The following is a 16,949-nucleotide window of genomic DNA, read 5'->3' as shown; positions in this document are numbered from 1 at the left end:
TAGCTTTGTCGAAAAAGAAGGTTTTAAAGAATTTATGAAAATGGCACAACCTCATTTTTGGATCCCTTCCCGTAGTACTGTAACTAGGGATTGTTTTAATCTGTTTAATGAAGAAAAGCAAAAGTTGAGGAGGCATTTTATAGAAACAAAACAGAGCATTTGTATTACCACTGACACATGAGCTTCTATACAAAGAATCAATTACATGTGTATCACTGCCCATTGGATCAATAGTTATTGGAACGTGCGCAAGAAAATACTTAATTTTTGTCCTATTATTAGCCATAAAGGTGAAGATATGGCAAATGGTATTAGTAGGTGCTTACGTGAGTGGGGGATAAATAAGATCTTTACTGTCACAGTTGATAATGCAAGCTCAAATTATGTGACAGTAAAAGAATTGTCTAAGCAATTAACAAAAATGGGAACTAATTTGATGAACGGTAATCACCTTCACGTGAGGTGTATGGCTCGTATCATGAATCTTGTCGTCCAGGATGGTTTAAATGAATGCTCTTTGTCTATTGAACGTGTTAGACATGCAGTTAGATATGTTAGGCAGTCTCCTGCGAGGTTGAAAAGATTTCAAGAAAGTTGTGACGATGAACAACTCAGTTGCAAAAAATCTTTATGTTTAGATGTTCCAACTAGGTGGAATTCCACCTATCTGATGTTGAGTAGGGCTGTTGAATTTGAGAATGCATTTTCAAATTATGCTTCCAGTGAAATTGGCCTGAGACATTATCTTGAAAATTCTTATGTTGAAATTAGAATCACTGCCGGTGAACTTTTGAGTAGTGATTGGGTCCATGTGAAAAGAATTACGAGATTTCTTGAGATCTTTTATCTTCTTACTTTGAAAATATCTGGATCACGTTATGTTACATCAAATATTCATTTTCTTGAAATGTGTACGGTTGCTGTTTATTTGAATCAATTGATGGCAAGGGAAGACACTGGTTTAAGAGATATGGCAAAAAAGATGAAAGAAAAATTTAATAAGTATTGGGGAGATCCAGCAAAAATGAACAAGATAATTTTTATTTCATGTATTTTGGATCCTCGTTACAAGCTTGAATCAGTTAGCTATGCACTTGTAAAGATGTTTGGGGGAAAAGGGTCATCTATACAAGCAGAAGTAAAGAAGTACATGACTTCATTATTTAGAGAGTATGTAAAATCCAGCTCAAAAGGCAGCATGCTTGTTGAATCTTCACCTTGCTCTTCACTGCACACTTCTACTTTCGGGCTTTCTAGCAGTCAAGTAAGTACCCAAAGTACAGGACTTTTAGAATCACTCATGAAAGATATAAAGAACTATAAAACAGCGAGTGGAGGTGTTGATGCTAGAACGGAGTTAGATAAATATTTTGGTGAAGAAACTGAGGATGACAGTAAAGAATTTAACATCCTAGACAGGTGGAAAATGAACTCAGCTAGATTTCCTATTCTTGCTGAGATGGCTCGTGATGTATTAGCTGTACCAGTTTCAAGTGTGGCATCTGAATCTGCGTTTAGTACTGGAGGACGTCTTCTTGATTCATTTAGGAGTTCATCGACTCCTAAATTAGTGCAAGCTCTAGTGTGTCTTCAAGATTGGCTACGAAGTGAAAAATTAAAACAACTTGTTAGTGTTGAGGAAGATCTTGATAATCTCGAGCAGCTTGAACAAGGTAATAATACTTTTTATTATATTTGTTGTATATTATTGTTGTAAATGGTTTATACTTATTACATGACTCATTATGATAATTTTCTCTTCAGATTAAGCCAGTTGTCACGCCCCGAAACCCACCCTAGACGTGACTGGCATCCGACGTCATGAACAACATCGGAAGAACCTAAACGACACAATAATAATACCTCAACATTCGCCTCCAACAATTTATAAATTAAATGTAACACATCATGATCACATGAATTAAATCAGCGAAAGTCTTTATAAGTAATAGCCATCAACGTGGAAAACACCCATTAAGTCGTACGAGACTTTTGACAATCTACCCACAATTATGACAACTATCTATGGAGCTTCTAAGAGACATAACAGTCGTCAAACCTCGGGACGCAGCCCAGAAATCTAGAATAATAAACGAAACAGGAAGTGTTCCACGAACAAGGATGTGGGTTCACCAAATCAACAATAGCAGCAAGTTCTCTTAAGCGTTGAAAGTATCACGAACCTGCTCTTCTTCGTTACCTAACATACTATCAAAAACAACAATGGTATGCCTGAGTACTTTCGTACTCAGTGAGTGCCTCGGGGACAACAAGTATTATGAAAATAAAATATAATAATATATAAAGAAGTCAGTTCTGAAAAATGATATGAAATCAATATACAGACAGTTATTCAGCTTAGGTATCTCGATAATAAATGTCAAACCCCATTCATAAAGCCTATTGTCAAGTTACAACTTCAAATATGCCCTTTTAATCAATTAAGATAGTCATCAACAATTCCATAAGAGAATAAGAATGTCACACATGCCAATACAGGCCCAAGAATCAAGCATATCGCGCATAGCGCACCACACCGGGACATATAATTCTCGGTGGCTATCCTTCCTCCCGAATAGCTAGGCATAAATCACACCGGACTATGTAGTACGCGGTGGCTATCCTTCCTCCCGAATAGCTAGGCATAAATCACACCCCGGGTAGCGAACCCAGCGGTGGCCACTCTTCCTCCCGAATGGCTAAGCAACGACACACTAGGATCCATAGTGGCTACCCTTCCTCCCGAGTAGCTAGGCCAAACACAACAACAAAGTCCATGGCATAGAAGCCGATTCACCAATTGTCTCAAAGTAGTCATATCGTCAATAACATTTAAGTTCATTACACATATCGATCAATGAAAGACATATCAATTTAACTCTTTACCATTTACCATGCCAAGCATTTCACTTACGAATTCAATATCACTACAAGCCACTCACAGGAAACAAGATAGAAAGCAAGCCACTCACAGGAAAACTAATCAATCAATCGATACTCCTGGTTAGGAAACCACGAAGGCTAATCGTCCTCTGGACTAACACAACTTTACCATACAGGTCCAAAATACAAACAAAAATACTAATCATGTCATATTACTAAATTATCAATCATGGCTTAGAGCCGAACCTCACTTCTCAAGTCATCATCTCAAATAGAGGCATTTCAAGTTACCACCGATTGAGAATCTTATTCAAATTTCAAATTTAAGAAACCCATTTTACAACAGAACAAGTTGAAGGTTTAACCTTTAGAAGATGAAATTCAATCATCCAATAATGGGGAAAAGCGAGTTTCACAAAGTAGTATAGTTCGTGTAAGGTTCGACGCGGGCTTGACCCTACACATGCATGACCTTGTTTAAAATAAATCATCTTTGTAGTCAAATTATCATTACGGACCATTATGCCATATTGAAAGAATAAGTCATTCCAACCAATGTTTGAAAACATATAACTTCTTTACGAAAGATTTCCATGCTTTAAAACATCAATGAGAATATCATTACCAACTCTTAACCATCATTATTAAGCATCTCTTATAAAGGAAAACATTCATAATATCACATACATATATAGGGTTTATTACAAACTAGGTTTAATGTGGGCTTGTCCCCTCACACACATTAACCATTATTTAAACATGAAAAGTTCAAGGAACATGAAAAGATCGATTTTCATTTCATTCATTAAAGGATCTTGAAATTAAATCCATCCTTAGATTACTTTCAAAATAGCCCAATATACCTTCAGATGCCAACGCTTGTATACACTTCTTTATTTCCGTATATCGATATTATAACAACAACAAAATATTGTCACAAAATAGTCACGAAAATCATATAAAACAGCCCCAAAATAGCGTCACAAAACAGCCACGAAATCATATAAAACAACCCCCAAATATCGTCACAAAACAGTCCGGTATACGCTTTGTATACAATATCTTCATACACCTTATTCTCCCAATCTCAAGAACAACAACTTACCAACAGCATACACAATTACTTTATATCAATATCCAACCAATACTAGCCATTTAATCACACCAAAACAGCACCACAAATCATTTGATATCCAAAAATTATAACTGAACTTTTCAATGCCATTTTCTCTATTCTAACTCGTCAAATCTATCAATGATAAGGATAAAAACATCATTAAAATCTTAGACATACATTAGGATTTTGTATGAGAAGTTCACCCTTTTTATTCAATAAAGAACTTTTAAGAAAAGAAGTCATACATTCCAAAATAAGATTTTCAAAAGAGACGTACAAATCACAATAATGTTTTTAAAAGGGAGACATACCTTAATTTGTTAAACAAGATTTAACAATTCACTTTTCTATTAAAGAACACCCAAAACCTAGCTTGAATCACTTTGGAAGGAGATATGTTGCAAACCCTTAATTGCTCCAAAACTTGAATTAAAGACTTGAATTTTGGAGAAGATTTCCTAAATCTTGATTCTTGAATCTTGAGATGGGTTTTCTTGAAAACCCTAGATTAGGAATGATGATTTCTTGTTTAGATTACAAGGATATATGTTAGAATGGAGTTGGAATAATTAGAATGGACTTACCTTGGTGTTCTTGATGTTGGAGGAGAGTAGGAGGTCGTTCTAGGGTTTGAAGGAATGAAAAATAATGAGTTGAACTGATATGGATGAATATATATTGTTCTGTGAAAGTGAAATTTACGACCTGAACACTGCTGGTCGTAAAGTCAGTTTACGGGCCGTAAATTGATTTACGGACCGTATTCTGCACTTTGGACTGCACTGTGTCGCTTCAGTAAAATGGCCATAACTCCTTGCACAGATGTCCGTTTGACCCCCGTAAGATACCGTTGGAAAGGTATTTCAAAGATCTACAACTTTCATCAAGGAAGTTTTCCCAAATTCCAAATACGGTTTGAAATACGGGCCGTAAAGTGAAATACGGTCCGTATTTAACCTTATGACCTCAAAAATGTCAAATTCCAGAATGTTCAGAAATTCTTGGTTTCAGTTCACGACTTGGTTTACGGCCAGTAAACTGAAATACGACCACTGTTCATGGGCGTAAACCACCATATCACAACTGAACGGAAAAATTTCAATTCCCACATTCTTTATCTGATTTTCTAAGTCTAGGATCATGATCAAAGTTTAAGTTAAAGGTACGGGGTGTTACACCAGCGCTGGGAAAGACCCTACTGTAGTTGACATATAGTACAAGGTGACTTTCATAAGGTTCTGTTATCTTCTCGTTGTTTGTTTGAATGCACTTAAAATTTTACATATTAACAATTCTGTTTTTTATTGTAGGATACTTGCTGGTTGCTGCAATAGAAAAAGCACCAGCAGTTGTGCGAAAGAAGTTGTGCAAGGAAAAGCAAATATGCTATTGGATTATATTGGGCAAAAGTAGACTAACTAGATGTGAAAAAGAACTGATTATTTTTAACACAACTGATTAGTGATCTATTTGAGTGGCATAATATAGTACTTTATATTTTATGTTGTTTAATTGAATTTTGGTTCTTGTTAGTTCTTCCAACAATGTGATGCTCTACTGAGAATCTGATATTATACTGACTCTATATTCTAAATTGTGCTCACTTTGTTGACATGTATTTTTACTTTGGTTGTTAGCTGATGCAACATCACTTGGTTCTACACTGTTTGTTTTGTTCTGTGCATAAAGAATTTCTCTTTGAACAGACCTTTAGCACTTGCACTCACTGTGAGTTTCAACGGAGTTAGTGCAGCTTTATGCAACTTTGCTGCAATTTCTACTATATATATATATATATATATATATATATATATGTTCCAACATCCAACTACATGGGCTAGAAGCACATCTGTGAAAACTTCTCAAATGTGGCTTTCATTTTTGCACTTTCAATGAGCAACTATAGGCAATCCATAAAACAGAGTGAGAATGTGTTGGGTCATTAATTTTAGTGTCGGATCTTCTTTTACTTATTTCATTTTCTCTTATATTTAGCCGATACACCGCCCGATAACCGTCCGATAATTGCTACTTCGATACCGAACCAACCGATATCTTATAGGTTGGCTAGCGGATTAGTACTTTTAAAAGCCGATAACCGTTAAGCCGAACCGTTAAGCAAAATAATCCGTCCGATCCGCCCGATAAGCAGCCCTAATCTATATATCTATATAATTGTAGGGACATTGGCCCGATGACGTGGCATAACTCATTAATCAGGAAATATATTTATCTTTTTTGTTAATTTTTTGCCTTTTTTTAAATTTTAAAAATGATTAACAAAAGTGTTCAAAAAACAAACAAAAAAATGGAGAGTCACGCCCTTCCGGACAATCACGCCCTTTCAAACTGGATGGTTATTAGTTGCTTACATTATACTATAGTGACAGTCTCTGTACGACTCCCTTGGCTACCTCGATATCCTGGAGGTTGTTTGTTTAGTGGCTAACGCCGACATCTCGCAGCCCAAACACTTCGTTCAATTCGTGATCTTGCTTCGTAGACCACCACCGACAAGTTCGACAGGTTATTTCTGTATATCGAGAACCAGACGAGGCGATAGTTATAACATAAAAGGCGCGTCGAAATCTATGGCCTATGATTTTGTAACTTCCAAGCATGTTTATGCTGTGATTCTTCCTTCGAAATGGAACCATTATATTTGTTGATGCTGAGGTTTCTTAAGTAAGAAAAAACAGATCAAGGATAGGAGGCCAGCAACTACAACGGATGCCATGATTTTAGTACATTAAATTTTTCACTTAGCTGAGGGGAAAAAGAGTGGCTTTCTGGATGTGATGTGTGAGTGCCTCTAATCTGAGAAAGGGGCTCCTCTCCATTTCTCATTATCTACTTACATTTTTTACAGGAGATTTTCTTATGGAAAGATGAAAAGTTGGGACAACTTATTATAAAGGAAGTTTCATAAGTGGAAGAAATCAATCTCAAAAAAAAAAAAAAAAAAAAAAAAACGATGGCAAAATCCAAAGGATAGGAAACAAAGATCTGTGAAACAATGGTGTTTTTGCCATAGTCAGCAGGTTCTCTTTGATCCTTGCGTTCTTTACTTCTACTGTTTTTTTTAAACTTCACGTTAATTTTTATTTAGCATTCGTTTTTCGATAGAAATTAATCGACACGTATAATATCAACAACTTCCTTCACCCGGGTTAGTAGTGCTTTGGAAAATTTAATCTTAAATCTTTTATATAATCATGCATATATGAATTGTTCCATGTTAGATGTTTCATCTGCAATCATTCAACTCATAAAAACGCTATTGTGTCAAGGAGATATATTTTTGAGAGATTACTCGATATTAGTAAAAATATAGCCATGCTTGATCTGGGAGTTCAAATTGCACGTTATCAACATGTTAATTCTTATTTTCTTTTAACTATACAAAATTTTCACATCTCTATAAGGTCATTATAGATGATGCACATCAATTTTTTCTTTCCTATTCGGTCTCAATTGATTATACTTTTGGTTAATCGGGTAGGTGTCGATAGCAACAGAACCTTTGCTTTGGTCCATACCATGAAACAAGCAAATATCTAAGGCTTCCTGCTGGGAAACTATAAGGTCCTATGGGAAAAAGACAAAACGTAGGTATGCTTCCACGCGGAGTGGAGGTAATTTTCTTTTGTTTCTTGCTTTTTGTCTCTCTTATATCTTCACCAAGTCATTTTTGTTTAGCATACAAAGTTTATAAAATGGATAAAAATGTCACGCCCCGAACCATGGCCTGGGCGAAACACAGCACTCGATGCATGACCGCATGTGACTGAGCGAACCACATGGCTTGCTGACTCAACATGGGCATGAACTGATACGGAATAACTGATGAACATGCATAATTTAAGCAAAGCGTGGGACCATAAATCATAAGTTTGAAAATATCATAATATCATAATGCGGAATAGTCTGAATAAACATAATAATAATGAGCCAAAATGGCTAGACGACTCCAAATATCTGACATAACATGACTGACTAGCCTATGAAACCTCTAACATGAACATGAGTCTGCTAAGCATAACTTGTGGGACAAGGCCCCCAACATATCTTTAATGCATAACTAATAGGACATAGATAAATGACTAAACCCCGAAGAAGATAGGGCTCACCAAAAGCTGATACAGAGCAGATGCGTCATCCTGTAAATCCGTACCTGCATCGTGAAATGCAGGTCCCTGGGCCATAAAAAGGGGACTTCAACACATTGAATGTACTGGCATGTAAAACAACTGAATGAAGTAAACATGGCACATGAAATAACATAATGAGAGCTGAAACTGAAACTGAAACCTGATCATGAACATGAATATATATATATATATATATATATATATATATATATATATATATATATATATATATATATCATGAGTAAAACAATTTAAGTGGGGAGCACATAAATGTAACCGACAACATGAATCACCACGTGGGTACGTGGAGTCTAGTACCTGACCCGACCAGCAGAGCTCTCATACCTTGCCAAGGGTATAAGATATAAACATGGCATGAAAGGATCCAATCAATAAAGCATGAAGGAATCGTCCTAAACATGGGCGGAGCGATCCTTATCCTACGGTGGCTAACGTAGTTTCAGGCTATTAAAGTCTTCTCGGTAATCTGTACAACTCCCAAAATTATGAACATAATATATGTGGCATCTGAGCCCATGGTTTTTCATAAAACGCGACTTGCATTATACATGGATGTAGTTACATAATATCCTTGCATGAAAACGTGTAAACGTGCTGAGTGTTTCATGAAAATAAACATAGTAATTAATAACTTGCATGTAAGAACCCATGGAATGCAAATGATGGGTTTTTTATGGATTACAGACAGATTCTCAATAACCAAAATGGAATAGCAAGAACACAATAACGAACTACGTATAGAAACATGGTACATCATGGTATATAGACTTAGGGTTATCATGAACATGTCTAAAACCCTAATTTTGGTAAACTCTTATATAATCATGGAGGAACGTGGCGTAGGGAAGAATAAGGATGTTCCCACATGTGGATAGAATCCCTACATACCTGGTACGCTCCAACTTGTAGTAAAAATCTGAACTTTGAAGAAGAATCCCAAAGCTTAAACTTAAATTCCCTTTAATTGGGTTTTCTTGAAAACCCTAGGTTAAGAACAAGGAATTCTTGCTTAATGTTCATAGATATATGTTAGAATCCATTGGGATAGGTTAGGGTTGCTTACCTTAGTGTTCTTGGTGATAGAGAATGGAGCAGGTCGTTCTAGGGCTTGGAGAATGAAAAGTGGGGAAATAAAACTATCCCCAGGTTTTTATAGTATCTGGCCGACGCGGGTGAAGTACGGGCCGTACTTGGATTTGTGAATTTTCCAGTGAGCATAATTTTTTGACGGTGAGGTACAGGCTCAAGGTGTGTCCCGTACTTTGAGGTACAACTCGTACATTGCTGCCCGTACATGGATGCCAATTTGTAGTGGCTACTATAATTTCCCAACGAGGTACGCCCTACCATGTACATCCCATACCTTGAAGTGCGGTCCGTACTTGGGTCGTAATATGCACTTTCATCATGATGAAGAAATTTTCGAATTCCAACACTTCCATCTTGATTTCTAAGTCCCGAATCATAAACGTAGCCTAGTTTAAGGTATGAGGTGTTACAAAAAATATCTCTATTGAACTCTAGAATAACCAAGGAACACATTCCAAACATATATGGGTGCTTGTGGACAATCATACAGAAAGAGCAAGGATTTCGAAAAACTGGCTGTTAGAGGCTCAAGAATCAGTATAGTGTACGTCGCCGAACTTAATATTTTATACTTTTCATGTACGTATAGATAAATAGAAAAAAGTGACGATTGATTATTTCATGAAAAATAAATTCAATATTGAGAAGTCAATTATATCAAGAAATAATTTCACAATCCAAAAATATGTAGTAGATAAAATTGATTTGAAGAGTATGAATTTTGCAAACATTCAGGTTCTTGATATATAGCTATATGGTATTAACCTTCTAATTTATGCTGAAAATATTCTAACTTCTTTAGTTTTAACAACAATCTATCTTTTCGTTATTTCTAATATTTGAATATTATGGAATAATCATTCAAAAGCTTAATGAATTAACAACAATCAATCTTTTCATTATTTATAATATTTGAATATAATGTAATAATCATTTAAAAGCTTAATGAAGTCATTCATGACTGCGCGAAGCGCGAGTAGATTACCTAGTTTATAGATAAAACTAAAGCTATTTCCTTACCATGATAAAAAAATAGATAAATTAATTTATGGCTAATTATATTTATAATAATAGAGGATTTTATAAAATATTATTATGATATTTTCTTTGTCTTTATTATTTTTCATTGGAATTTTTTAAGAAAATATCATAAAATTTTATAAAATCCTATATCATTGTAAATATATTTAGCCATAAATTAATTTATCTATTTTTAATCATGGTAAGGAAATACCTTTAGTATTATCTATAAATTCGTGTTTATCTTCATTTTTGATAACTTAAATTAGTTAGTAGTAATAAATTAAAATTGCTAGATTGTTATAGTAATAAAATAATTAAATAAGAATTATAGTAATTGTAACGAGAAGATGTCTTGGTTAGTCATTCTTTCGTATGCACTATTAAAATATAAGATGGAGCGAAACTATTGATGGCGAAAAACAATCGTCAATATATATTTCTCTAAAAATACCATGAGGAAAGCTAAAACAGACGTAAAATAAGTATATCATGGAGCGTGACCAAAGCGCATAAAAAAATTTCAACTAAAAGAGAAAACACGAGAAATTATCAAAAGTGGAGAACTCATTGTCAATTGGTGAGCTATGCACCTACATGATTAGAGCAGTTAATATAGACAAATCATCTTACTTCGACATATAGTTCCGAAAGTCGCAAACTGTGACTTCTACAATGAACTGCAACATGTCGACACAAGTTTTCAAAATATTGATGTTGAGTTATTACAATCTACAAAAACACTTAAGGTGATCTCTTGTTAATAGTTCTAACCTTGATAACTATCAATAAATAATAATCTCTAAGTATGTATAATTCATATATAATCTTAAAAATTATTAATTAAAAGAAATAAAGAAAGCCAGAAATAAGAACTAAAAAGACAAACGAATTAAAACAAAAATAAGAACTAAGAAGACAAACGAAGAAGCAGAAGGGCCAAATAAATTACTCCGCAATAAATTAAATTCTTCAGCCACAAAAATTATGTCTTCTTTTCTTTGGATTGCAATTGAACCAACTTCTTCAAGTAGTGATATATCACGTAGTAAAACATTAAAAGCAAATAATTTTAATTAAATCGGTAATACTATATATATAAGAATATGTACTAATTTCCATTTCATGTTGCACCGTGACTTGACACGATATAAAATTACTTTCTCTTTACCTTGCTTTAACTAATGATGACTCTGTAAAAATAAAAGCACCCATTTTTTGCTCTCTTCTCTCTCATCAATTTTGACCTACTAAACTAAAGTTCATACGCCGCCACCCACCATGGCCACCATGGCCGGTGGACAGCCTCCACCTGGGATTGCTCCACCCACCATAGATCCAAATAATCCAAGCCCTTCTAATTTGCCTACCAATCCAAACCCTAATAAAATATCTACTGTCAATGAAAACCATGCAAATCTACCTACTTCATATGCCAATTTATTAAAACCAAACCTAGGAACAATTACACCCATGCCAACAATCCCTATAAAACCAGTTACGTATATTGATGGAGAACCTTATGTGGAATGGAATTCAAGAGAAATAAAACATCTCATTATGAAAGAAAATTTGCAATATGCAGTACTGGGGAAATTTTCATATGACACCATTAACATAAAGGCCCTTAGAACTGCTATTCCTGAACAATGTGGAATTAAAGGTAAGTGTGAAATTGGCCTTATTGAGGATAGACACATTTTGATGAGATTTTCATTATTGGAAGATTACATCAAAATACTTTCTACCCCTGTTTATTACATTTCAATGAATAATAGATATTGTCAAATGCGAACGATGATTTGGAACCCATGGTTCAAACCAAATGAGGAAACCTCTGTTGCTCTGGCCTGGATAAGTTTCCCGGAACTGCCACCAAATTTCTTTGCTCGAGAGGCGGTTTTCTCCTTAGCATCTGCAGTTGGAAAACCATTAGTAGTTGATCTTGCTACTACTAATAAGACGAGGCCAAGTTGTGCAAAATTAAAAGTGGAAATTGATTTAATGAAAACACATCCTCATAGGATACACATTGCAGAAAGGGATGAAGATACAAGGAAAATTATGGAAAAATGGGTTCCAATTAAATATGATTTTCTTCCTAAATTTTGCAAGCATTGTAAGCTACAAGGTCACTCTGAGATAGAGTGCAGGGCTTTGCATCCAGAATTAGAAAAGCAATATAGGGAGTCATGGAGACAAGACAACAAGAAGGAAGATAATGCAGTGGAGAATTTCAAAGAGAAAAACATAAATAATTATGGGGGGAAACCAAGTTACAATCAGGCTAAGCAAGAACGGATGCAGAGGAGAAAGAACGGATACATTAAGGATTCCAGTGGTGTCATATTTGGGGAAATAAAGGAAAAAGAAGACTCACAAGAAGCTAATAATATGATACAAATTCAAAATGCTTTTGATTTGTTGACAAATGAGGAGGAAGGAGTGAAAGATGAGGAACCTATCACAAAACAAAATGAAGAACAGTTACAGATCCAACAAACTGAGGAATGTGTGGAGCAAGGTATAAAATCGCATAAACATAAGCAGTCAGCAGCACATTCACCAAGTGGAAGCAACACAAAGACTCAGATATTGGAGGAAGCAGAAGAAATAAGTGGTACACCCAAACAAAGGATCAAAGTAGACAATAATATTTCAAACAGTGAGGACACAATGGAGAATCAGATTTCAGATGGGAATAAAGTACAAATCAATCCAATACATTTATCAATAAAGAGTTAATATTCAGCAAAAAGCATAGGGAATAAAGTGCAGATTGATAATAACCCTATACAAGCAGCAGGAATCAGTATACTAAATGGGAATACTACTCCAAAATTGGCAAGTCCAAACATGACAAGTCAGTGTTCAAATAATGCAAAGGATGTCACAGAAATAGGCACAGCATTGCAGGTCATAAACACTCAGCATGATCAAATAAATTCAGGATTGATAGGGGAACAGGATTTAGATGAATATTCAATTGAGCAAAACATGCAAGCAGTGGCCAGAGCTGGAGACCTGTCTCCTAAGCAGATTGATAAAGCAATGGGGAGAGGGAAGAAAAAGCAAAATTTGCTTTCAACTGGGGGTGTTCAAACTAGAAGAACTGGGCAGAAATCTAAGTTTCCATTATGAATGCTATAATTTGGAATATCAGGTCTGTGAATACAATGGAATCTTATACAAGGCTTATCAAGTTGCATCAAAAATATCAATTTGGCTTTATTGGTTTACTAGAGCCTTTTCAAGAGACTCAGGGAATAGAGGAGTACAGAAGAAGAATTGGATTGCAACATGCTTTTGTGAACTGTACAAATAAGATTTGGGTCTTTGTTGATGATATGTTTGAAGTAACAACTGTGACTGATCATCCCCAACTACTAACACTAAACTTAAAGGTGCATGGACAGGTGGAGGAGATGTTGATTTCAATAGTATATGCAAAATGCAATCAATCAGAGAGAATGGATTTATGGGAGGCTTTGGAAAATCAGGCTATAACAAATCAAAGGCCATGGTTGATTGGTGGTGACTTTAATGTCATCACTTCTGAGGAGGAAAAGTATGGTGGATTACCAGTAACTGTGAATGAGGTACAGGATTTCAATGCTTGAATTCATAACTGTTCTGTAGCTGATTTGGGCTTTAAAGGAGGCAAATATACTTGGTGGAATGGGCAAAGTGGAAATGACTGTATTTTTAAAAGGTTGGATAGATGCTTGGGTAACCAAGCTCTGCAAAATAAGTATGCTGGACTGGAAGTGACTCATCTGATCAGATCAGGATCAGACCATGCCCCTTTACTAATCACTTATACTGGAAAAGCTGATACAGAGCAGATGCGTCATCCTGTAAATCCGTACCTGCATCGTGAAATGCAGGTCCCTGGGCCATAAAAAGGGGACTTCAACACATTGAATGTACTGGCATGTAAAACAACTGAATGAAGTAAACATGGCACATGAAATAACATAATGAGAGCTGAAACTGAAACTGAAACCTGATCATGAACATGAATATATATATATATATATATATATATATATATATATATATATATATATATATATATATATATATATATATATATATATATATATATCATGAGTAAAACAATTTAAGTGGGGAGCACATAAATGTAACCGACAACATGAATCACCACGTGGGTACGTGGAGTCTAGTACCTGACCCGACCAGCAGAGCTCTCATACCTTGCCAAGGGTATAAGATATAAACATGGCATGAAAGGATCCAATCAATAAAGCATGAAGGAATCGTCCTAAACATGGGCGGAGCGATCCTTATCCTACGGTGGCTAACGTAGTTTCAGGCTATTAAAGTCTTCTCGGTAATCTGTACAACTCCCAAAATTATGAACATAATATATGTGGCATCTGAGCCCATGGTTTTTCATAAAACGCGACTTGCATTATACATGGATGTAGTTACATAATATCCTTGCATGAAAACGTGTAAACGTGCTGAGTGTTTCATGAAAATAAACATAGTAATTAATAACTTGCATGTAAGAACCCATGGAATGCAAATGATGGGTTTTTTATGGATTACAGACAGATTCTCAATAACCAAAATGGAATAGCAAGAACACAATAACGAACTACGTATAGAAACATGGTACATCATGGTATATAGACTTAGGGTTATCATGAACATGTCTAAAACCCTAATTTTGGTAAACTCTTATATAATCATGGAGGAACGTGGCGTAGGGAAGAATAAGGATGTTCCCACATGTGGATAGAATCCCTACATACCTGGTACGCTCCAACTTGTAGTAAAAATCTGAACTTTGAAGAAGAATCCCAAAGCTTAAACTTAAATTCCCTTTAATTGGGTTTTCTTGAAAACCCTAGGTTAAGAACAAGGAATTCTTGCTTAATGTTCATAGATATATGTTAGAATCCATTGGGATAGGTTAGGGTTGCTTACCTTAGTGTTCTTGGTGATAGAGAATGGAGCAGGTCGTTCTAGGGCTTGGAGAATGAAAAGTGGGGAAATAAAACTATCCCCAGGTTTTTATAGTATCTGGCCGACGCGGGTGAAGTACGGGCCGTACTTGGATTTGTGAATTTTCCAGTGAGCATAATTTTTTGACGGTGAGGTACAGGCTCAAGGTGTGTCCCGTACTTTGAGGTACAACTCGTACATTGCTGCCCGTACATGGATGCCAATTTGTAGTGGCTACTATAATTTCCCAACGAGGTACGCCCTACCATGTACATCCCATACCTTGAAGTGCGGTCCGTACTTGGGTCGTAATATGCACTTTCATCGTGATGAAGAAATTTTCGAATTCCAACACTTCCATCTTGATTTCTAAGTCCCGAATCATAAACGTAGCCTAGTTTAAGGTATGAGGTGTTACAAAAAATATCTCTATTGAACTCTAGAATAACCAAGGAACACATTCCAAACATATATGGGTGCTTGTGGACAATCATACAGAAAGAGCAAGGATTTCGAAAAACTGGCTGTTAGAGGCTCAAGAATCAGTATAGTGTACGTCGCCGAACTTAATATTTTATACTTTTCATGTACGTATAGATAAATAGAAAAAAGTGACGATTGATTATTTCATGAAAAATAAATTCAATATTGAGAAGTCAATTATATCAAGAAATAATTTCACAATCCAAAAATATGTAGTAGATAAAATTGATTTGAAGAGTATGAATTTTGCAAACATTCAGGTTCTTGATATATAGCTATATGGTATTAACCTTCTAATTTATGCTGAAAATATTCTAACTTCTTTAGTTTTAACAACAATCTATCTTTTCGTTATTTCTAATATTTGAATATTATGGAATAATCATTCAAAAGCTTAATGAATTAACAACAATCAATCTTTTCATTATTTATAATATTTGAATATAATGTAATAATCATTTAAAAGCTTAATGAAGTCATTCATGACTGCGCGAAGCGCGAGTAGATTACCTAGTTTATAGATAAAACTAAAGCTATTTCCTTACCATGATAAAAAAATAGATAAATTAATTTATGGCTAATTATATTTATAATAATAGAGGATTTTATAAAATATTATTATGATATTTTCTTTGTCTTTATTATTTTTCATTGGAATTTTTTAAGAAAATATCATAAAATTTTATAAAATCCTATATCATTGTAAATATATTTAGCCATAAATTAATTTATCTATTTTTAATCATGGTAAGGAAATACCTTTAGTATTATCTATAAATTCGTGTTTATCTTCATTTTTGATAACTTAAATTAGTTAGTAGTAATAAATTAAAATTGCTAGATTGTTATAGTAATAAAATAATTAAATAAGAATTATAGTAATTGTAACGAGAAGATGTCTTGGTTAGTCATTCTTTCGTATGCACTATTAAAATATAAGATGGAGCGAAACTATTGATGGCGAAAAACAATCGTCAATATATATTTCTCTAAAAATACCATGAGGAAAGCTAAAACAGACGTAAAATAAGTATATCATGGAGCGTGACCAAAGCGCATAAAAAAATTTCAACTAAAAGAGAAAACACGAGAAATTATCAAAAGTGGAGAACTCATTGTCAATTGGTGAGCTATGCACCTACATGATTAGAGCAGTTAATATAGACAAATCATCTTACTTCGACATATAGTTCCGAAAGTCGCAAACTGTG

General features: G+C 34.7%; 1 protein-coding gene across 1 annotated transcript; it reads left to right on the top strand.

Annotated features, from left to right (window-relative positions):
• Positions 1-298: 298 nt before the first annotated feature.
• LOC132612787 (zinc finger BED domain-containing protein RICESLEEPER 1-like) lies at positions 299-5,462 on the top strand. Its single transcript, XM_060326877.1, has 2 exons — positions 299-1,673; positions 5,311-5,462. Exons 1-2 carry the CDS (start codon positions 299-301, stop codon positions 5,460-5,462), a joined length of 1,527 nt encoding a protein of 508 aa, XP_060182860.1.
• Positions 5,463-16,949: the final 11,487 nt, after the last annotated feature.

This window comes from Lycium barbarum, chromosome 10, assembly GCF_019175385.1.
Source record: "Lycium barbarum isolate Lr01 chromosome 10, ASM1917538v2, whole genome shotgun sequence".
NCBI lineage: Eukaryota > Viridiplantae > Streptophyta > Magnoliopsida > Solanales > Solanaceae > Lycium > Lycium barbarum.
Note: the sequence above shows the minus strand (reverse complement) of the source record. Positions and strands in the feature narration are given on the sequence as shown.

Excerpts from the sequence above, each read along its gene's own strand:
- LOC132612787 (XM_060326877.1), top strand. The coding sequence starts at position 299 with ATGGCAAATGGTATTAGTAGGTGCTTACGTGAGTGGGGGATAAATAAG. Across the intron at positions 1,674-5,310 it reads TCTCGAGCAGCTTGAACAAG|GATACTTGCTGGTTGCTGCA; the intron begins GTAATAATACTT and ends TTTTTATTGTAG.